The sequence below is a fragment of the Balaenoptera borealis genome, assembly GCF_965194805.1.
Source record: "Balaenoptera borealis genome assembly, chromosome: 15".
In the NCBI taxonomy this organism is placed as follows: Eukaryota; Metazoa; Chordata; class Mammalia; order Artiodactyla; family Balaenopteridae; genus Balaenoptera; species Balaenoptera borealis.
Window position 1 is genome coordinate 29,806,984 of NC_138871.1, and position 23,371 is coordinate 29,830,354.

Below are 23,371 nucleotides of genomic sequence, written 5' to 3' on the forward strand. Positions count from 1 at the left end.
AGGGCATAGTTCTGCTGGGATCTCAGCTTGAATCCTGGGCTTTTTACCATGGTCCTTCCTCCTTGGTAGAACCTGATCTCTAATTTTCTGCCCAGCTTTGCGAGTCTGCTTAAACTCTGCTTAGCTTTCTCAGCTCTTAGCAGGTGCTTCCTTACTGTTGTTTCTGTTTCATACCTCATATTTCATTTAGGATTAAGTAAAAGCAAAGAATATTCTTATTTCTCTACAATGCACTGTACTCCAGCATCATTTTATTTCCTAATTTTGACTGCCTTTGCTGGGGAGAGGACCTGGGGGTGAGAGTACTGAACTCCATTATTCTTCGATTCCACATTATTGAAAGGCTCCTATTTTCTTCTCAGCTTCCATGGCCTGTGATGGAAATAAGAAAATTCCCTGAGGGGAAGAAACATTGGAGAAATTCCAGGTCACCTCATGTTTAACTTCTGCCTTTTGTTTCCCTAAATCTTACGTTTTTGATTGCTCTTTGATGCTTTCAAACAGCTCTCTTTCTTTTGTTTTGTTTCTGTTATTTTATCAAGTTTTACAGTGGGTCTTGGTGGGAGGATTTGTTTTATATAAGCTGCATTGTCAATTAAGGCTCTTTAAGTCTCTTTTTGTCTGTAGGTAGTCTGCCTTTTTTTTTTTTTAATTTAAATTATTTATTTATTTTTGGCTGTGTTGGGTCTTCGTTTCTGTGCGAGTGCTTTCTCCAGTTGCGGCAAGTGGGGGCCACTCTTCATCGCGGTGCGAGGGCCTCTCACTATCGCGGCCTCTCTTGTTGTGGAGCACAGGCTCCAGTTGTGTAGGCTCAGTAGTTGTGGCTCACGGGCCTAGTTGCTCTGCGGCATGTGGGATCTTCCCAGACCAGGGCTCGAACCCGTGTCCCCCACATCGGCAGGCAGATTCTCAACCACTGCGCCACCAGGGAAACCCCTACCTTTTTTTTAACGCTTTGCCAATTATTTGTTAAGGAAACTAAGTTATTTGTTTTATAAGATTTCCCATAATGCATTCCTGTGATGTTACTTAACATGTTCCTGTGTGCTCTGTATTTCCTTTAAACAGATGGCTAGATATAGATGTAACTTTGACAGAAATTCTTTATAGATATTTGTGTGTATTTCTAATTGCACTGAATTTGGAGACTCATGTCTGGTTTTTCTCTGTTTTTGTAATGTTAAAATTAATCCATGGGTTCAATTTTATTTTAATTTGCATTTGTGTCTTTTGGTAAATGTATGTTTTTAACTTTTTAAGATACTGACAGTGGTTTTTGAAAGTAGCTATACAATTTTATGTTCCCCAAACCAATGTATGAGAGTTTCAGTTGCTCAAAATTCCTATCAACATTTGGTACTGTCATTTTTTTGTTGTTAATTTTAGTCACCCTAATGAATATGTACTGGCATTTCCTTGTGGTTTTATCATTTCTCTAATACCTAATATGCTGAGCATTTTTCATGTGCTCAGTGGCTATTCATATATCTTCTTTTGTCAAGTCCCTGTTCAAATCTTTACCCCATATTTTATTTTATTTTATTTCCTTCCAGTTTTATTGATATATAATTGACATACAACACTGTATAAGTTTAAGGTATACAGTGTAATGATTTGACTTACATAAATCATGAAATGATGACCACAATAAGTTTAATGAACATCCATCATCTCATATAGTTACAAAATAAAAGAAAAAGAAAAAATGTTTTTTCCTTTTGATACGAACTCTTAGGATTTACTCTAACAACTTTCATATATAACATAGCAGTGTTAATTATATATTTATCAGGTACATTATATTCCTTGTACTTATTTATCTTATAACTAGGAGTCTGTACCTTTTGACAACGTTCATCCAGTTCTCCCTCCCCATAACCCTTATGTGGATAAGAATCTGATCTCTTTTTCTATGAATTTATTTGTTTTTGATGTGTATTTGACCTACTGTACTCTGTTAGTTAGTGGTATGTAACATAATGATTTGATATTTCTATACATTTCAAAATGACCACCACAGTAAGTCAAGTTACCATCTGTCACCATACATTACATAATTATTGACTATATTCCCCATACTGTACATTTCTTACCTGTGTGTCATTTATTTTATAACTGGAAGTTTGTACCTCTTAATTTCCCTCATCTACTTCTCTTATCCTCCCACCGTCCTTCCCCATATTTTAAATTAATTTATTTTTCTAATTATTAAGTTATACGAATATTTTATATATACCAGTTCTATTCCAGTTTTATATATGGTGAGTCCTTGCCTTTTTATTGTGTCCTATCTAAGAAATCTATTCCAAGTTGTAGAAATTTTTCTCCTACATTTTTTTTCTAGAAGATTTATAACTAACTTTTTGGGTTTACATATAAGATCCATTTAGATATTTACTTTTGTATAACATTGACAAAACAGTTGAGGTTTATGTTTAGCTATGTGGTTATCTACTTGCTCAAGCATTAATTCTGAAAAATCCTTTAGGATTTCATTGGAAATTATCAGTTAGAAGACATATTTCCTGACCATGATGTACAAAGTTCAATATATATATATTTTTAAAATCCATATTGTTGCATTATTATTCAGACCTCACTTATCATTGTAATTTTTCTGCTTGATCTGTCAGTCTCAGTATATTTTGTTAAGACCTTTTACTATCATTGTGCTACCCATGTTTATTGGTATTTTCTCTTATCTACAATTATTTTCTTTATGTATTTTCATACAATTTATATGTTGTCTTAGGGCTTGTGGTAGTCAGATCTTTGCAGAATCCTAGTAGGAAATGACTCTTTTGTTTAGTAACTTTTGCCTTGAATTTGAGCTTATCTATTATTAATATGTTACTATCTCTTCTTTTGTATTTGCTTTTCTCTTTTATGCCCTTACCCATTATTTTGTCAGTTTCATCAGTTTTTTGTCTTGTCTTTCTTTGTCTTTTAATAAGATAATTTAAAGAATATACAAGTATTGTGCTGTTTATTGGCTGTAACTGTGTTATTTTGTTTTGCTCTTTCTCTCTTTAATGTTTCTTTTGTTTCCTTTGTTCTGCTTCATATGCCATATTTTTTAGTTTTGCAAATCCCCAGAGCTTTGAAGGACATAAGTCCTTTAATTTTTTCAAAGTGTTCTTCAACTTATAATTCTCTAAGCATTGGAATTAAGCATGCAAAGTTTTATTAGTGACATAGTAAATAAGTGGTTTATAACACATTTTTATTCTCACTCTTCCTCTCCTATATTTTTAAATATATTAAGTTGTTTTAGATCAAGAGTGTTATTATTACAGCATTGTTTTCTCTGTTATATGTCTTTTTTCAACAGTAAACACTGAAACTTATATTTAGTTTTAAGACAGTTATTAAACTCATCTCACTTTTAATTAACTTCCATGCTTTAGACCATGGCTTTTACAGTGTATTCCTTCAAGTAAAGATATTTGTTTATATTTTATGAGACCTTTCTTATGTATTTCATAATGCTTCTCCCCTTTTAGCTTGATTAAAAATTTTTTATGTTACATTTTTCCTTTCAATACTCCGTACATTTTGTTTCACTGTCATCTAGGTTTTAGTGTTGCAGTAGAGCAATCTAATTTTGTTCTTTGGTTATCAACCCAACTTTTCTGCCTGAATATTTGTACTATTTTGTAAATTTTTTCCTCTGATATGTTGATTATTCTTGGTGTTTAATTTTTTTCTTGGCTCCCCTTTACAAACATCAGTTGACCTGGTATTAACTTAATCTTCTGTCTTCAAATTGATCACCTTCTCTATTACGATTTTTAGCTTCATACTAGTTTTCTAAGTTCTGGGAAATTTTTTCATGTTTGTTTTTCAAATAACTTGGGTAATTTTTCACAGCATAAATCCTAAACTTATTCTCTCTCATTTGGATCTTAAACTAATTACTATGCTTTTGGGTTTTCTTAATGACTCTTATCTTATTCATCTCCCTTTATATTTCTAACTGACTTTTTGATTTATCATGCTATCATTTCACCTCACATTATTTTCTCCTTATTATTTTATGCTTCTCTCTTTTTTTTTAATGTAGATTTGTCCATTTTTATTTATTTATTTATTTTTAACATCTTTATTGGAGTATAATTGCTTTACAATGGTGTGTTAGTTTCTGCTTTATAACAAAGTGAATCAGTTATACATATACATATGTCCCCATATCTCTTCCCTCTTGTGTCTCCCTCCCTCTCACCCTCCCTCTCCCACCCCTCTAGGTGGTCGATGCTTCTCTTTTAATGGAAATGGTTTATTTTATACTCTAACTGATGATGCCAAAGAGTTTTTTGAAAAAATTTTTATCAATCCTCTAATATACAATTTTCTGAGGCTTGATAATTCTCCTAATCTTTTGGATGTTGTATTAGTCAGGGTTCTCCAGAGAAATAGAACCAATAAGATATGTGTATATATATCTAAGAGATTTATTATGAGGGATATGCTCATGCAGTTATGGAGGTTGGGGAGTCCCAAGATTTGCCATGGCAAGCTCGAGACTCAAAGTCGGTATAAGTTCCTGACTGAAAGGTGGCATGCTGAAGATCCAATAAGAGCCATGATTCAGTTTGAGTCTGAAAGCTGGAGAGACTGATGTGCAAGCTCACGGCAGTTAGGCAGAAAGAATTCCCTCTTACAGGTGGATAGCCTTTTTTTTCTATTCAGTCCTTCAACTGATTGGATGAGGCCCACCCACAATAGGGAGGGCAATCTGTTTTACTTAGTCTGCTGATTTAAACATTAATCTCACCCAAAAATACTCTTACAGACACATCCAGTATAATGTTTGACCAAATATCTGTACAGCCCATGACCCAGTCAAGTTGACACATGAAATTAACCATTGCAGATTTTGTGCCCTTTCCTTTGTTTTGCAGTATTTTTACTTGGGTTGTGTGCTAATTTTTTACTTTCCTCCTTACTTGACCTCAGATATAGAAGTCCTTTACACACTGTATACTTGTCATAAAACAAGGTAAGTAGGTATCCTTTTATCCTTTTCTCCAGACTATTTATGTACATAATGATGTACACATCTCTCATCCAATTTCCTGATTCTGCTGGCTTTCATTTGGTTATAAGTTATCAATAATAACAGCTAACCAACTTCAGTGGTTTGAATACCTAAGAGTGTATTTCCTCATATAATAACAACTCCAGAAATGATAATGGCTTAAAGGCTCAGGAATATCAGGTCTTTGCCTTTCTCTTGACCTTTTCCTCAAGGTTCCAAGGTAGCTGCTAGAATTCTAGCTATCACATCCACATTTAGACAGCAGAAAGAAGGAAAGATCAGGCCAGAGGGCTTCTTGAAGACATTTCTACTTTTAATTCATTTGCCTTCCACATCTGACAAGAGGCTGAGTGATTAATTATCCTAACTGTTTATATTGCCAAGTATCATTTTGTTAAGGTAGAAGGGAGCATGGATAATGAGTAGGCAACTAACATATTCTGCAGTTATATTTTTTCTTCAGTGGCGGCATCTTCTTCCTGTCACCAATGTTTGGTTCTCTGAAAATTTTCTGAACTTGTGGAATACAATGTGAATGATCAATATCTAGCATGTCCTGTTATAGAGATCCTTCAGTTCTTGTTCTTACTTTGCTCAAGGAACTTTACTCTGAGATCACATTCCATTCCACTAGTTTTTTTTTTTTTTAACCAAACTTTATGCCATTGCCAAGATTTGCAGCTTCTGATTAAATAAGAAAGTAACCAGGCAGCAGGTAGTAGGTGAGGGACTCAGTAGGAATAGGGAGAACCACATTCTAATTTAATGGCTAGGCATAGCAAAGTATAAAGAGGAACAGCTGCCTAGTTCTGTATTAGGCAATGCTCAGCGTCTCTGAGAGCAAGGGATAGATGTTAGAGGACTTTACAAGAATGCTTGATGTCTTATATTCTGAATTTCTAAGAGGCTTTTCTTAAGTCATCTTCTGCCTTCTACTTAGGATAACTTCATCTCTGGGTTTGTCAGTCTTGGTTTTCGCATTATTGTGGCTTTTCATCTTTTTCTGGGTCTTTACTATTGGAAGTGTTTATAAAAAGCTATATTGAGGGGCTGTTAGCCAGGCAACCTTTATTCAGTGGGTATTTATTTTAATAGCCATTTGGTTTCATTACCTCTTAATGAGTTCTTTGATAGCAAGTTCCTTAATTAACAAGCCAGTCTTTCAGGTTTCCTCTTCTCTAATTGTTAACATATTTTGGTGCTTTCACACAGATACACTATGATGAAAAGTTTCCTCTTTTATAGCTCCTGTAGGGCCATTCAGAAGGGAAAAAGACAGGGATGGGAAGAATATGCAGCATGTTTCCTTGAGATATAAATGGTTTAAGAGCATTTATCCTCCCAAACTGAGACATAGTCTTACTTTATGCTCAATTTCCTGCAATATGAGTAACTCAGAGTGAATTTCTAGCTGTATGAAAGTTGATTTAGTCCAGCTCACATTAGAATTTGTATGTTGAATTTTTATATAACCACTTTCCAAGAAATGTGGCACACTTAATTCTGCCTGGGACCCAAATAAATTTTCCTTGAACTATGGGCAGTGTTCCTCAAAATGACAGGAATATTTTATAATAAAGTACCTACCATTCATTGAGCCTCTACTATGTGCCAGACACTGTATAGGGCTCTATATTATATTATTTATAGCATACATTTTCTGCAAAGTTGATGTCATTATATTCATTTTACTGATGAGGAAGCTGAGTCTAACCAAGATTAAACAACTTTCCTAATGGTCACTTAAGTGATAGGGCCAGGATTTGAGCCTAAGTTAATATGAACCAAAGTTCTTTATCTATGTCTCACTTCTACTCTAGTCCTATCTTGCTTTCACTACCACTTACCATATAATGGATATGATGGTTCATGCACTGTTCTCCCAATAGTGAGGTTAATTACAGAGCTAATTAAATTCTTGTAAAGAAGATCTTAAATTATTTTCCTCAGAGAAACCTAAGGTTTTAAATATTCTGAAATGAAGCATTGAAATGAAGCAATTTGTTATTGGCACAGAATAAAGAACCAGAGTACCTACAGGATATGTTAGCTCAAGAAAGCAAAAAAGAAACTCAGGCTAATGAGGTGTTTGGGTGGAGAAATGCTCTTATTTAGGGTATTGACCAGTTAGAGAACTGAGTAATAAGTTGTATGTGGAAGTTAAAAGCGACTGGCTGGCAGACAGTCAGGCGTCTGTAGCATTGTGTTTTGTAAACTTTCTCCTATGGCTGTGGTGTGTTTTTTCCAAGCCCACTTAATTTTTTATGAGGTTTGTAAAGGTCTTGAATAAACAATTGAGATTATAGAGGTTTTCCTGGAAGCTTTGGTTAATATTTTAATATGTTCTGCTTTGTCACATTGTTAAGTAGCTTATTGGAAGGTTTGAAAAAGAGGGTTTCTTTTTTATTTTTCCTATTTTTCTTTTTCTCTCCCTCTCTTTTTTTGTTCTAGTAGTTAAATATCAAAATTGGATGTAGTTTTTAGCTGATCCCTGCTCTTCTTTTTATTTTAACTTTATACCTCTGCAAATCACCCTTGGATTGGGAATTCAGCATCTGGGAGGCCTCCACTTAAAATGCACTTCAAGTGAAATTACAGTTTAGAGGGTATATCTTGAAACTAAGCCAGTGACTGTAAATGTATGTAGTAAGAGAGGACTCTGGAAAGGGAGAGGGAATTGGATAGGGTCAGAAAACAGGAACTAATAGAACTTTGGAGATTACCTCATCATGACCTTTTGCTCATTAATATTTGAATCTGATTCTTTGGCATCTTGGTTGCAGTCCGGTGAAATGTCAAGCATGGCAAAGACTGAATGCCCTTAAAGATATTTCTGTGTTAATGAGATGACTTGATGAAGTTGACCTTTAACCCGAATAGCAGTTGAGAAAAGGGAAAGGAAAAGTTCTTATTTCTCATTCTGAGGACTTTTTATTCTATGGACGTTTGCATAGTAATAATTGCTGTTATTTGTAGAGCACTGTATATTACCTCATTTCAAATTGGAAGCCACTTAAATAATTCCATGCTGTTGTTGTTGGGATGCAATGAAGGTCACCCAGCAAATCCTACCACTTTTGTGAAGACTTCTCTGATTATTTTGGCCTCATAAGCTTTTCTTATAAAATCATTTAGTAGTTAGAGTTTATTCTGCTCTATTTAACACTTAATTGCATGTTCTCCTTGATTTGCTATAGAATAGAATACACTTTCCACTTTTTTCATGACAGAATTTTTGGTTTAAAAGAAGAAAATCATGTGACTCTATAAAATGCATAAATGGTTAGAAAATATTATGCCCTCATGAAATACTTACATTTTAAGCAAGTATACCCAATGTCTTTTTCTACTGTTTTTCATATTCAGGATCATAGGAATAAAAATTATAATAATCATATGACATTTACTGAATACTTAATATAAGACAGGTACTGTGGTAAATACTACATAGGAATTATTTTTATTTAACCATTATAACAGTCCTATTTTACAGATGATGAAATTGAGACAAAGGTTAAAGTTAGTGTTCTGGGGCATTGTATTTAATGTGTATGTTGATTTTCATTAAACCACATGTCTGTACTTTCTCCATTTACATTTATATATTTTTCTTTCTTTTGCTCTGACACTGTTTTGGTCTATGGCAGTAGAACATACAAGTTAAGATTTTTACTGGTGATGGTATTGTTGTTTTGTAATGGGCATGTACTGATTATTGGCTATATCAGTTATCCCTTGTTGTAAATTTGAGTTCAAAAGACGCATATATGTATGCATTTTCTTTATAAAGCAAAAATGATTGCCAGGCTGATAAAGGAAATCAAGACTAGGGCATATAAAATTATTGGCTGGAAAGAAATTCTTTAAATGGCTATTACAGTTTTCTTCTGCTTGATATGTATTGTTAAATGAAGGTTGTTTTGGGGTTCTAGTTGTGATGCCATAGCTAGTATCAGACTTATACTCTAGTCATAAACAGTTATAAAAACTGGACAAAATATAAAATCAGGTATTGTCAGAAGAATGAATCAATGCTTGGGATGCCAATAAGAATAGGTTGTAGAGAAACAGAATACCAAAGAAGAAAGAAACACAGAAAAAGGACCAACCTCCCCCCGCCCCCGCCAGTGTCTTTATAAAATTCCCTTTCAGTCCTTGGCCAATTTCTAAGCTTCATATGAATAGGGCACACTATGGGGCTTTAGAAGACATCAGTTGCTGAGATATTGATAGCTGAACAAATATTCTAGAAGTTGCACAGCAGAGACAATGCAGATTGGACTCAGAGACCTGATGAACATTGTGGCCTTTCAGTTTAAATATCAGTAAAGCCGTTTTCAGGGATTAAGGACAAGATCCTAAGAGTAAGGGCAAAACCACTGTAGCTTTTAAAACAAGCCTGACAAAATCAGTATGATCCACTAATAATTTAACTGCCCACCTAAACAAAACTCAAAACGCTACTGAGGAAGATAAGATAATCTAGAGCCTCTATAGCATCTTATCTACAATGTATGGCATATAAAACAAAATTTCTTAACATGATAATAAGCAGAAAAAACTGAACTATAATCAAAAGTTAAAACAGTCAGTAGAAGCAGATCATTAGATAATCCAGATATTTATGCTAGCAAACAGTGATTTCAAAATTACTATGATTAATATGTTAAAGAGGAAAGAATGGACAAAATACCAAAAAAATTATTTGTACAGATATTAAGAAGCAAATGTGTATTCTAGAATAGCAAAATACAAAACCTGTAATGAAGAACTCATTAGGTGAAGTTTTAAAAATGCATTAAATGGGTTTAGCAATGGACTCAACAAAGCAGAAGTCAAGATTAGTAAACTCAAAGATCTATAAAAAAAATCTAAACTTAAACACAGAGAGAAAAAATAATAAAAATTTTAATTTTAAAAATGACAAGGAGCATAAAAGAGAGATGGAACGTAGTTGAAAGGTGTAACATATGTATCTTTGGAGTGTCAGGAGAGGAGAGAATGAAAATGTTACAGAAGCACTACTTAAAGAAATAATGCTTGAGCATTTTCTATATCTGAAGAATTGCATCAATCCACAGATTTTGGAAGCTTGACAAGCATTGGGATCCTGCTGAGTCTTTGGCTGAATACTAACTGTTCATGTTTAGGGTGAAAAATCCATGAGGTCAGGCAAAAAACAACTTCCAGGGCACAGAAGCTGAGCACAATTGCCAGAATTCACAGAAGGAAGGGAGATGTTCGAGTTCCAACTTGTAAGACGGGAAAGACCCCACTGAACTCCTGAAGCATTCAGTAGAGCTGCCAGAAGAGTGGCTAGTAGAGGGTTCTAAAGTATCTTTTATACTGGGCCTGAAGTAACTAGAGAAAAGATGATTCTAATCCCTACATAAAAGTGCATGCCAACAAACCTCAAAATTTCAAACTGAAACAAAAGTAATGGAATTGTTTGCCACAACAAAAGTCAACACTCTTTAAGGAAATTCAGCAAGATAGAGACTGCAATAGGTTAAAGATGCATATTATAAAGCCTAGAGTAACACTACATGTATAAAACAAGGAGCTGTAGCTAATAAGCCAAAAGTGGAGTTAAATAGATTCATAAAAATATTCAGTTAATTCAAAAGAAGGCAGAAAAATAGGAAAATGGGAGAGCAGATTGGATGAAAACAAAACTGAGATCAAGGTAATAGACTTAAATCCAACCAAAACAATAAATTGTTTCTATAACTTATATTGTATAAACACTCTGAATAAATGGCAGAGATTGACTATTCTGGATGAATGAAATTATTCAACTATATTCTGCCTATAAGAAACTCACTTTAAATTATAATGACACAGATAGGTTAAAAGTAACAGGAAGGAATAAAGATATACCAAGTAAACAATAGTCATAATAAAGTTGAGTTTCTGTATTAATATCAGGTAAAGTAAATCTCAGAAGAAGGAATATTCTAGGGATAAAGGTTGACATTTCATAGCGATAAAATGGCCAATTCATCAAGAATATATTACAATCTTAACTGTGTCTGCACTCAGCAATGGATCTTTAAAATGCATGAACAAAAAACAACTGAGGACTGCAAAGATAGACAAATTCACAATCACAGTTAGCTATTTTAACACTCCTTCAGTAACTGATAAAACAAGTAGAATACCAGTAAGGATACTGAAGACTTGAACAGCAATATCAAACCATTTGACTTAATTGGCATTTATAAGACAGTCCACCACCAACAGCAGCCTTGTTTTTTCCAGTGTAAATGGAACATTCACTAAGCTAGAGCATATTCTGGACCATAAAACAAGTCTCAATAAATTTAAAAGGAGTAAAATCATATTGACTATTTTGCCATCCACAACAGAAATAAATTGAAAATTAATAATAGACACATTTATATAGACATAGTGCATCATCTTTTTTTAATATGATGCTGGATTTGATTTGCTATTATTATGTTAAATTTTTGTGTGTGTTTATGTGAGATACTGGTCTATAGTTTTCTGTTCTTGTTTTGTCTTTGCCTTTTATTTTCTTATCTGGGTAGTGTTGATTTCATAAAATAAGTTTAGAAATGTTTTCTCCCCCATCTCTTTTGTGAAGGATTTTGTTTAGAATTGGTTTAATTTCTTCCATAAATATTCAATAGAATTTACTAGGGAATAATCAGGGACTGGAGTTTCTTTGCGGGAAGGTTTTAAAATACAAATTCAATTTCTTTATTAGAAATAAGCTTATTCAATGTGTATGTTTGTGTGTGTGTCTGTGTGTACATGTGATCAACTCAATAGATGCAGAGGAAGCATTTAATTGTCATGAAAAAAACTATCAGCAGACTAATCTAGTCTTATCTAATCTGATAAAGCATATCTATGAAAAACCTACCACTGATATTTTACTTAATGGCAAAAGACTGAAATTTTTACCCCAAAGGCAAGTATGTTTGCTCTTACCATTTCAATTCAGCGTCCTATTGGAGCTGGTTAGTGCAATATGGCAAGTAAAAGGAATAAAAAGCATGATACTTGAAAGGGGGAAGAATTAAACTTTATTCTTTTTTTAAAAGGTAACACTGGGTTTTTTTTATTCTTACAAAATATTTATTGAAAAAATAAGGAAACCACAAGAAAAAGACTTACAAATTGGACTACATAAAAAATTAAAATTTCTGCATTACAAAATACACAGTACACAAAGTGAAAAAAAAAATAAAGCTACAAAGTCATAGAAGGCTTGCAGTACATAAAGCCAACCAAGAAACAAAACAAAACAAAACAAAAAACAAACCAAAAAAACCCCCACTGTTGTCTATGTAGAAAATCCTAAGAGATCTACAACAAAAAGATATTAGAACTAATAGTTTAGCAAGATCAAAGAATACAAAGTCACTATGCAAAAAGCAATTCTATTTCTATGTACTAATAATGAAATAATTAGAACCTGACATTTAAAAAATCAATATAATTTAAATAGCATCAAAAAACAGGAAGTACTTTGTAACAAGAAAAATATGTGCAAAACTTGTACATTCAAAACTACAAAACATTGTTAACAAAATTAAAGATCTAACTAAATGGAAAAGTATACTATATTTATGGACTCAATATTGTTAAAATGTCAGTTCTCCCAAAACTAATCTATGGCAGCTCTTCACCAGGCTTCTGGGTGAGAATTAAGCCTTAATGCTCTAAGGCATCCATTATATATAATAAATTAACATTTCTTATATTCATGTAAAATCATACTATCTATACCAATCTTGAGGGAATGATTGTAGATGTTAACAAGCTGATTTTAAGATCTATATGAAAATTCAAAGGGCTTAAAATAGTTAAGACTATCATGAAAAAAAAGAATAATGTTGGAGAACTTTATGCTGCCTGATTTCTATATCTACTCTAAAGCTTTGGCTATTAAGACAGTGAAGTGTTGGCATAAAATTAGACAAAAAGATCAATGCACTAGAATGGGGAGTCTCAAAATAGACCCACACCTATGTGGTCACTTGATTTTCAACAAAGGTGCCTATGCAATGCAGTGGGAGAAGGATGAGTCTTCTCAATAGATGTGTTCAAGCAATCCAGTATTTGAATTGAAAAGAAAATTAATCTTGACATCTACCCTACACTATAAATTAAGATGGATTATAGAGCTAAATGTGAAAACTAACACAGTAAATTGTCTAAAAAATGTGTGAGAATATCTTCAAGACTTTGACATAGGCAAAGATTTCTTAGACAAGTCACAAAGGGCATGAGCCATGAAAAGAAAAGTTGATACATTGTACTTTATCAAAATTATACATTTCTGATCCTCAAAAAACACCATTAAGGAAGCAAAAAGGCAAGCCACAGAACATGTGAGAGTATTTGCAATACATGTATGTGACAAAGCAGTCATCCAGAAAAGACAAATATCTTGTACAAATCTCTAAGGAAATGTTAGAGAGTCTGCACTTTGACCTACTCCCAACATGGACAATAAACTTGAACAGGTACTTTACAAAAGAGGATATCCATTTGACCAATAGGCACATGAAAATATGCTTTTAACAGAATTATGCATAAGGGAATATAAATTGAAACTGCAGTAAGATGCCACTATACTCTGGTAAAATAGCAGGAATTAAAAAGACTTATAGGGGCTTCCCTGGTGCCACAGTGGTTAACAATCCACCTGCCAATGCATGGGACACGGGTTTGATCCCTGGTCCAGGAAGATCCCACATGCCACGGAGCAACTAAGCCTGTGTGCCACAACTACTGAGCCTGCGCTCTAGAGCCCGCGAGCCACAACTACTGAGCCCACGTGCCACAACTACTGAAGCCCGCATGCTCTAGGGCCTGTGTGCCACAACTACCGAGCCTGTGCTCTTGAGCCCTTGTGCCACAACTACTGAAGCCCACTTGCTCTAGGGCCCGCATGCTGCAACTACTGAGCCCGCATGCTGCAACAACTGAAGCCTGTGCTCTACAACAAGAGAAGCCTAGAGCCCATGCTCCACAGCAACAGAAGCCACCACAATGAGAAGCCCGCACAACGCAATGAAGAGTAGCCCTCACTCACTGCAACTAGAGAAAGCACGCACACAGCAACGAAGACCCAACGCAGCCAAAAATAAATTAAAAAAAAAAAAAGACTTATAATACCAAGTATAGGAGAAGATATGGAACAACTCTCATACATTGCTGGTGGGAGTATGAAATAGTATTATCACTCTGAAATTTTGGCAGTTTCTAATAAAATTAAGCATAGAACTACTCTGTGATCCAGCAGTTTCAATCCTAGGTATTTTTCCAAGGAAAATAAATAGTTCCACTTAAAGACTATTCATAATAGCACCCAATAGAAATAACCCAAATAGATATCAATAGGAAAAATGAATAAACAAATTGTGATTTATTCATACTTCTCAGCAATAGAAAAGAAGAAACTATGGATACATGCAGCAACATGGATGAATCTCAAAAACATAGTGAGCAAAAGAAGCTAAGCGTAAAAGAGGACACTACTGTAGGGTTCTTTTTATATGAAGTTCAAGAAAGAGGCAAAACAAATCTATGGGGCTGTAAGTCAGAAAAGTTACCTCATGGTGTGGGTGGATCTACTGATTTGAAAGGGGCATGAGGAACTTTCAGGTTTATGGAAATATTTCCTATCTTGATGGCAGTTTTATAGGTTTTTACATATGTAAAGGTCATCAAGCTGTATATTCTTAAGAGCTCCATATGTACTGTTCGTAATTATACCTCAATAAAAGCATGCATAGCAAAAAGTGTTTTTAAAAAGATTTCTGTGTTTCTTGAAAAATGACTGAATAGGAAAGCGAAACAAGTGGTTAAGTCTGAGAACCAGGTTTATGGCATCTGTTACATCCCTCCTCTGACACCTCCTTCCATCTACATCCTGAGTATGTACTTCCAGTTTTCTTTTGACTATGCTTTTTCCTTCGAGCTTCTTAATTTTTTCATGACAGATTAAGTAGGGATTGTTTACCTTTATTTACTTTTTGTTATGTTTTTCTTATTTTTGATTTATTAGAGGTTCACCATCTCATTGTAGGCTCTACTAAAGTCATCAAATAATACCAAATATCTTGCCCAGGATATATTAACTATCATCCTTGGGCTTCATTTTCTTTAGCTGTTAAGGAACATTTGTTTGTCTAAAATAGGGATTTGTGAATCTTTTAATGAGTGGATGTTTGTGTAGATTCTCTAATTTGAATTTAAGAATGTTCTTTAAGTAGGATTGTAATCCTTCCTAAGACATGGATACAGTTGTGGGAAAATCAACTTGGAGAGGATATGTGATTTTTAAGGTTGTTTAGGTATAAAGATAAAGTAAGACTTTGTCATAGGGTTTCTGCAGCACATGGGAACCAAAGTTCCAAGCATGGGTCCCAGATAACAGGAACATATGGGAAGATCCAGAACTCTATCCTCTGAATGTGGCTTATTTAATGTCCATCCTAAGTAAATAGGAGGCTTAGTACTATGGGAATGAAGTGGCCTCACCCATAGCCGTGGGATATTGAGCAAAAAGGAACAAGACAGCTTCCTTGTTCAATGAAGGAAGGGGCAGGCCAAAGAAACTGTCTACAGTAGTGGTCAGGGTAGAAGGTTAAGGAATTAGAGGTATAGGTACACAGAAAGAACGAGCAATTTATAGGGTGGCTTTACTTTACTCTGAGTAGTTCTTACTTGCCTTGCTAGATCAGTTTCTGTGTCTGAACTTTTCTCCATTTCATGGTGAAATAACTCCTTAAATAACTAAAGAAGATAAAATTTGACACACCAAAATGTAAGCAAGGGAGTGTTACTCAGAAAGCAGAGGAGAAATTCGGTGTGAAAAAACAGCTGTCTTTCCTGGCTCTCTTTAAGCATTCCTTACTTTGAAACTTGTTAAGATTATCCAGAGAAAGAGAAATTTGGCTTTGACCACTGAAGTCATTTAGTTAAGATTCTTGACGATCTGGAACTCAGATCTGATCCCAGTAGGTTGACAGAGAGCTGTGGTTGGAGTCCATTCTAAATATCTGCTGTGAATCCAGCGTTCTTTTGATGCTTCCTTAGATGGAGAAGGGAGAAAAAAAAATGTTTTCTTCTTGTCCTCTTCATTCCCTTACCCAAAGTCGCAAAGCAACAGAAGGACAATGTAGCAGCTACCCCAAGGCCTTTTACTGGGAGGCAGGATCAAATGATTGTTAAGAGCCTTCGGAATTTGACAAGACTGGATTCACATCCTAGGTCCACGACTTACAAGGTATATTCATATGGCTTAACCTCTCTGTTCTTATCTATAAATAGAGGGTTAAATACCTCATGGGGTTCTTGTGAGAATTATGCGAGAAAATATTTTCAAAACATTTGGCACATAGTCAATGCTCAATAAATGGAAGCAGCTGCTCTGGTGATGGTGGTAGAGTTTGTCGTGATACTGAGGATGATAACGCTTTCTCTAAGCTCTTCACCTCTGCTCACTTGTATTTAGTACTATGACATAACACTTAGTACTGTGTAATTGAAGTATGCAGTAATTGAAAGTAATGATACTGAGCTTTCTGTATCTCTTTGAAGAAGGAATTTGTAAGATTCTTATTTGTCTTAATTGTGTTTAATTGTGTTTTTGTGGAAGAAACAATGGATGATATCTCCCTCTGTGAAGAAGAGAATGAGATACCTCCAAGGCATAAAGTTGGGCGGCAGTGTGTACCTACTTTGCAGTCTAGAGCTATGCTTCATTTAGATATACCAAAATAAAAATGCCATAGTTTCTTTCCTTGCAAATCATGTACTTTTCAAGGAAACGTAAATGCATGAAATGGCAGTGCAGTAAATCATCTAGTGCAAAGTTTTATGGTACAAGTTAAGACAGTAAATAGAGAATAGGAGGTAGATGGAATAATTCAAATTAGAGGATATGAATCTGGGTATATTTTTGAAGTAAATGAGTGGATTTGGTTACCAAAGAGCTACATGGTGAAAATCAAAGAAGTATTTTCATAGATCTTGACTCATGCCCGGTGATGGTTCTCACTGTGGTCATAAGCCTGACTTTGAATTAACAACGTGAATTTAGTCACCAATGTACTCTTCTTCCCTTCCCAAAACTTTTTTTAAAAAGGTATTTTAACAGGCTTGAGAAGTAGTATGAATTATTTAAGTGCTTTGGTAGTTGACTTTCAGTTCATTTCGTTGATATTTATTGGCTGTCTTGGAATACAGAAATATTGTAGCTGCATTAAGAGGCAGTATGATGTTGCCTGTAGAGCTAGTTGTAAGGTCTTGTGACTCAAATCTCCCTGCATCCCAGGTTCCTCATATGTTCAAAATATGATGATAATACTTAGGTCATTTTTCATCTTGTCTGGCATTCTGTTTCTATTTCTTGTGTAGTCTCTGTACACTGAGGCTATCATAGCTTCATAAGATATAACTTACTTGTGATTATCACTGATTTGAAACTGTTCCTGGAGGTATACGCAAAGGCAGTTTTGGTCATTTAGGTTTTGGTCAGTTTAGGTTTTGTTCCAAATTCTTACCCTGTCCTAGAGATTGGCAGTTTGTTCCTAGAAAGAATCTGCTCCATGAAGAGGGTGAAACCACCAATTTTTATTGCTTAGTGTGTTGATTGTTATTGCCTGGGTCTCTGTTTATCCTTTCTTAGAAAATCTGTGGATACCATGGTAGTAATGGAAACCAGAAGTGAAAAAGAGAATGGATAGCAGACTGTGAATTAGCAAAGCTCCAAAGTGCTTTCTAGAATTAGAAAAATATTTAACAATGAAAATATACATTTCTGCAATTATCACTGTGTTTGGAAATAAAGAATTAGCTTGAGGGGAAGTAGGGTGGAAAGTGATTCGAGGACAGTTAAGTAACTCAGTATGTTAGGGTAGTATAACATATGATCATGTATAAGTGCCTTTGGCTCTATTGATTGATATATATTGATATAGACTTGTTTCATGTTAAAGTTAATAAGCTGCTTAATATTTTGAGATGAATAATGAGTCTGAAGTGTCAACTGACTTACACTAAATTACACTTCTAATGAGTGGTAGAGATAAAAATTCAAACTTGGGACTTTCTGACTGTGAGCTATCTTATTTTCATTTTATTAGGCCAGCTTCGTTTCTCCTTGGCAATCTGTTTTGACCACTGGAAACAAGCCTTTCAAATGCTGTCTTCTCAGCCTCCAGCTTAATTGGGCTTTTAGCTCTTTGATTTTTACAACATCTCCATGTTCAGTTTGTTAGGACCTTTAAGTCTTGGCCTTGGCCTGGATAATTATGCTGGACCACACTTAAAAAGCATGCCCCAGCAGATACTCAGTATTTGAAGAGTTGGCTCCTGAACTACAACTGTCTTACCTGTTTGGACCTAGTTTTTATGTCTTGGATAACCTGTTAACCCTGTTATTATCTGGATCTGTTTTTGCCCAGCTGTTTCAGTATAAGACAGTATAAGATTTAGTGTTGCTTTTTAGGTGATGATTTACTGGAAAGATACAGATTTAGGATTGGGTAGAAGTAACAAATAGCTGTATGACTTTGTCTAAATTTCTTAACCTTGCGGAGAACCTTAGTTTATTCATCTACAGGAAAGGAATAATACCAACTTCTTGGGTTGATTGTGAGAATTAAGTGAAATAACATAAGATGTCAGCTGCCTAAGTATAGCACATCTTGGGCATATAGTAGTGTCCAAGAGACAGTAGTTTCTTTCCCTTTTCTCTGCCTTCTGATCTGCAGTGTTGTCTCTGGACATCTGCTCTAGTCTATCCTCATTTCTTCACTGCACGCCCACTCTCATTGTTGAAAAGCCATAGGGCTTCTCACAACTTTGATCTGCCCCTCTGATTCTTCTCATGGGGCATAGCCTGACAATTACGTTAAACTCTATGGCTCCTTGGTGATACCTGTTCCAGGTCTCCAGTGGGTTTAGTTGAAAGCATGCCATCTAATATGGATTTCTTTTACGTAACTTTTCTCTTTAGGATTCTTTATGCTTCCATTGCCTCGTTCCGACTTGGTCTCTACGGTATTCCCTACTTAAGTATTTCCATTTGTTGTGTTAAATCACCCACAGAGTGTGGGTCTTCAGAACCTACAAACAGAACCATAGAGGAGAAACATTTTTAGAATGTGTAATATAATAAGTCATTGTTTATTACTCTGTTATTTTTATTCTATAAAATAATATTTTAGTCAAATAAAAATTTAGAAGATATTCAATCTCACAAAATAATCAAAGACATAAAAATCATAAAGTATCTCTTGTTTAATTAGTAGAAGAATTTGTAATAGTACTCAGTGCTGGTGATTATGCAATTAAGTGATACTCTAGGAAATATCTAGGGACATTGTAAATCAGAATATACCATAGGCAAAGCAGTTTATAGTTAGATATTTGGAAATCTGGCTTCCACCTGTGTTCCTCTTCTTGTATACACATGTGCATTATGAATCACAATACATTGATACCCCTCATTCTGGTAGATTTGAGAAATAATCTTAAAGGAATTATCCAAAGTATATAAAAAGTCATGCAAATTTTAAAATTCATTCTGGTATTATTTGTTATATGTTTTTCCATTTAAAGCCTGCTAACTTTTGTGGAAGGCCCTGGCCCAGTGAAACGTATGAAAAATATATATATTAAAAAACCATAGTCAGAATCTGGCATTTTCATGAAGACCGACATTACTCTATGACCTACTCTGTTTATAATAGCGAAAGAAAAAAAAAAAGAAACAACCTAAATCTCCAACAACAGAAGAATGGACAAATAAATTCTGGTATACTCCTAAAATGGAATACTGTGGAATAATTAAAGGAATAAACTACAACCACATGTATTTCATTTATAAACATTCACATTCATAACATTGAACCAAAAACGCAAGTTGTAGAAGGACATCCTTTGTAATACAGAAAGTTTCAAATACATAAAATAGTAAAAATATTGTTTCTTATTATATACTTGTCATATAGTATTTTTATAATACAAATGGTATACTCAACACAAGAAACGGTCACCTCTGGGGAGAAGGAATAAAATGATTTAAGGAGGTCATATAAGGGCTTTAACTATATTTGTAATGTTTAGTATATACATAAGTGTTCATCATATAATTCTACATATCTTTCTGAATGACTGAAGTATTTCATGATTTCAAAAAAGAAGGATCCACTGACTAATATGAGGACTCAGACTTTTTCAAACTTATCCTGTTTTTCAGACTAGATGATAACAAAAATAAAATGGATATATATCTGGGGAAGAAATGGATATATCTTTCATGATGTATAACTTAGACCTGGAACTAAGATATAATTCACTAGTGTAAAGTGAATCTTTTAAAGAAGTTGGTAAAATACTAATTTTAATATCAGTATTTAAAAAATTAGCTTAGAGTGTGTGTTCATAAACCTCAGTGTTTATTTTTTAAGAAAACAAAATTTATCCTTTTAATTATTTTCTTCAGAAAACCATTTTGTTTTAAACCATTCTTTTCATTTTATATGTGTTAAATCATAAAGTAGTAAACACTTTGGTTTCAAGATAAGTTAGGAATTGTTTACATTCGCTTTTTAAGAATTATGGTATTTTTAGAAGGGACTCTTTGAAATTTATTCTCTGTGGAAACATTCCTTCTCAGTTTAATTAAGATTTTGAATATTGTTAATCTATTGTTGATTTAGGAAGAAAGCACTTCGTAAATAAATAGCTGGTCTTTATGAATTTTAGCTGAGTGTTATACTGACATGACTGATGGTAATGGAGCTAAATATTTAAGATGTTTGCCATGAGGTGCTATTAATTTCAAAGTTATTTGAATGCAAGGGTTATCATGATGGAGAAAACCTTTAAAGAAATTGCTAACTGAAAAATAAATGATTTTAATTTTCGTTGGAATTTCATTTTAATCCATCAGCCTTATGATTTACATTCTTGTATTTCAGGGAAAGGTGGCCCAGACAGCATGTATGTCAGCTTGCAAGCATTTAGCCACATCCTTGATGCAACTTTTGCTGGAAGCTGAAGTAAGGCAGCTCACCTTGGGAGCATTACAGCAGTTCAACTTGGATGTCAGAGAATGTGAACGTAAGACAGTAAACCATCTCTTTGCTTATTTTGTTATACCTGCATATTCACTTCTGTGGAAAAAAAAGTTTTAGGTCTGTGGGGTTTTGGTCCTAATGGAGTCAAAGAGTACTAGAAATAAGAGTCTGTCACCAAGCTAATTTGAACACCCAAGAGTGCCTAGGCCCGTATGTAGAGCAAAGAAGATCCCTGGCATGGAAGTTTGCAGTCTAGAGGGGGATACAAGGCAGACATGCATTTAATACACACCAAAGAAAACCTGATTAGTTCAAAGACTTCAAAAGAATGCAGCTCTCAACCATTTCCTTTTTATGTTGTATTTGAAAACTATTTTTTCATCTTATCTGCAAACTCTTCTTAGTCTAAAGAACGAATGGAGTATGCATTTATCAGTCAGAAATGCTTTCTATGACAGGTAGAAACAGAAAACCTTAGACAGAGTGGTTAAACTAAATAGGTTTTATTTTTCTCAGAGGCAGTGAGTTGCTGTATTAATTTAGTTGCTCAGTGATGTGATCAAGGACCCAGGCTCTTTTGTTCCCTCTCTTCTGTCATACTTAGAATTTTCCTCCTCATACATATTATAGTCAGAAGGGACTCACATTTAGTGCAGGAGGGAGGTGCCAGCATCACCTATTTTTTTATTAAAAAAATTAAAATCTTTTCAGTAAACCCGTAACAAACTTCCCTGTGTGTCTCATTGGTCAAAATATAGTTGTGTGGTTGCCTCCAGCTCTCAGGGAGACTGGGAGATTGAGTATGTGGCAAAGAGAAAGAGGAGCATCATTATTGACATAGTTGATTTATCATGAATTGTCTACTTGGAATTAAACACAAAATCAGGCTCTGGTTAGCAAGGAAGAAGGAACAAATGAAGAGTGTTGCGGTGTTCATTGTGCCATCAGTGAGAAATGAAAATGAACAAAAATATGACTCCTGGCAACTTTTTTCTGATTCTAGGAAAATTAAAATAGTGGAAAATTACATGAGTCTGCTAATACTTCTGCCCCACCTTTTAATTTTTTTACTGTTTATTGGTTTCCCTTGGTTGACTTTTTTTTTTTTTTTTTCTGGCCACACCACACAGCTTGCAGGATCTTAGTTCTCTGACCAGGGATTGAACCTGGGCCCCCTGCAGTGGAAGCACGGAGTCCTAACCACTGGACTGCCAGGGAATTCTCCCGCTTGGTTGACTTTTGATGGCTGGAAATTAAGGCTTAATTGGCTATGCTATTTTTAATTAATTAATTAATTAATTAAGACTTCCAGTTCCAGCCATCACAGAGTAACAGGTATCAAGGTCACCCTTCTGCCATAAACAGCTATAAAACTGGATAAACTGTATGAAACAACTTTTTTCATGCATTAGACAGCAGCACAAGGCTATGATCCTTCAGAGGGGAAATGTACAAGGTAAGCTTGACATTTACTCTTGTTTTCTGTCTGGGGGCACTATCCAAACACAGCACAGGAAAGTAGAGCCCGAATAAAAAGCAGTGTTTTGCACAGAAAAGCCCCCCAGAAATTGGCTTATAGGGCTGTTGAGGCAGCTTAGGTTTGTGGAGAAAGGTACCTGAGAGCAAGGAGTTGTTTAAAGAAGTTGCTCCAGAAATCTGCATTGGAGAGCCCTTGAGTCTTTGATCAAAAACCAAGTTGCCATGTGTGGTGTGAAACTCTGGGAGGCTTAGCGGAGAATAGCCACTGAGGATCTGTGAGCTGAATAGGAATGCCAGTGGTCACAGAGTGCTAGGAAACACTGGAATTCTGACCAACCAGAGCGGAGAGACCACCTTAACATATTGTGCATTCAGTAATACCCCAGAAGGTTAGGCATTAAGAATGCTATTCAAGCTCTAGAGTAAGAGCTAATCTTGAGCCACCCTAATAAAGTCTAATAAGACTTGACAAGATAAAGGTAATCTGCCAGTAAAATAACTGCCTGCCAAAACACTCAACAATCTTTGAAGGAAGAGGAACATGAAAAAGTTTTCAGATTCTCAACCATATAGCATCTACAATTTCACATCAAAAAACTAAAATTCCACATACAAAGAAGTAGGAAAACATGACCCATAACAGAAGAAAAAATGAACAATAGAAATAAACCCACTGGTTATACAAATGTTGAAAATAGTGGACAGGGCCTTTAAAAAACTGAATATAAATATATTCAATAACTTAAAGGAAAAAATGGATATAATGCATGACTAGAGGAAA

At 34.7% G+C, this 23,371-nt stretch overlaps 1 protein-coding gene across 6 annotated transcripts in view; it reads left to right on the forward strand.

Moving 5' to 3' along the window:
• The window catches only part of EXOC6B (exocyst complex component 6B), a 717,372-nt gene that overhangs the window by 496,563 nt on the left and 197,438 nt on the right, over nt 1–23,371 (forward strand). For all 6 annotated transcript variants that reach the window (XM_082356334.1, XM_082356335.1, XM_082356337.1 and 3 more), the window contains one exon: nt 21,013–21,154. In XM_082356334.1, the coding sequence (XP_082212460.1) occupies nt 21,013–21,154 (142 nt within the window). The remainder of the gene's footprint in view (nt 1–21,012; nt 21,155–23,371) is intronic.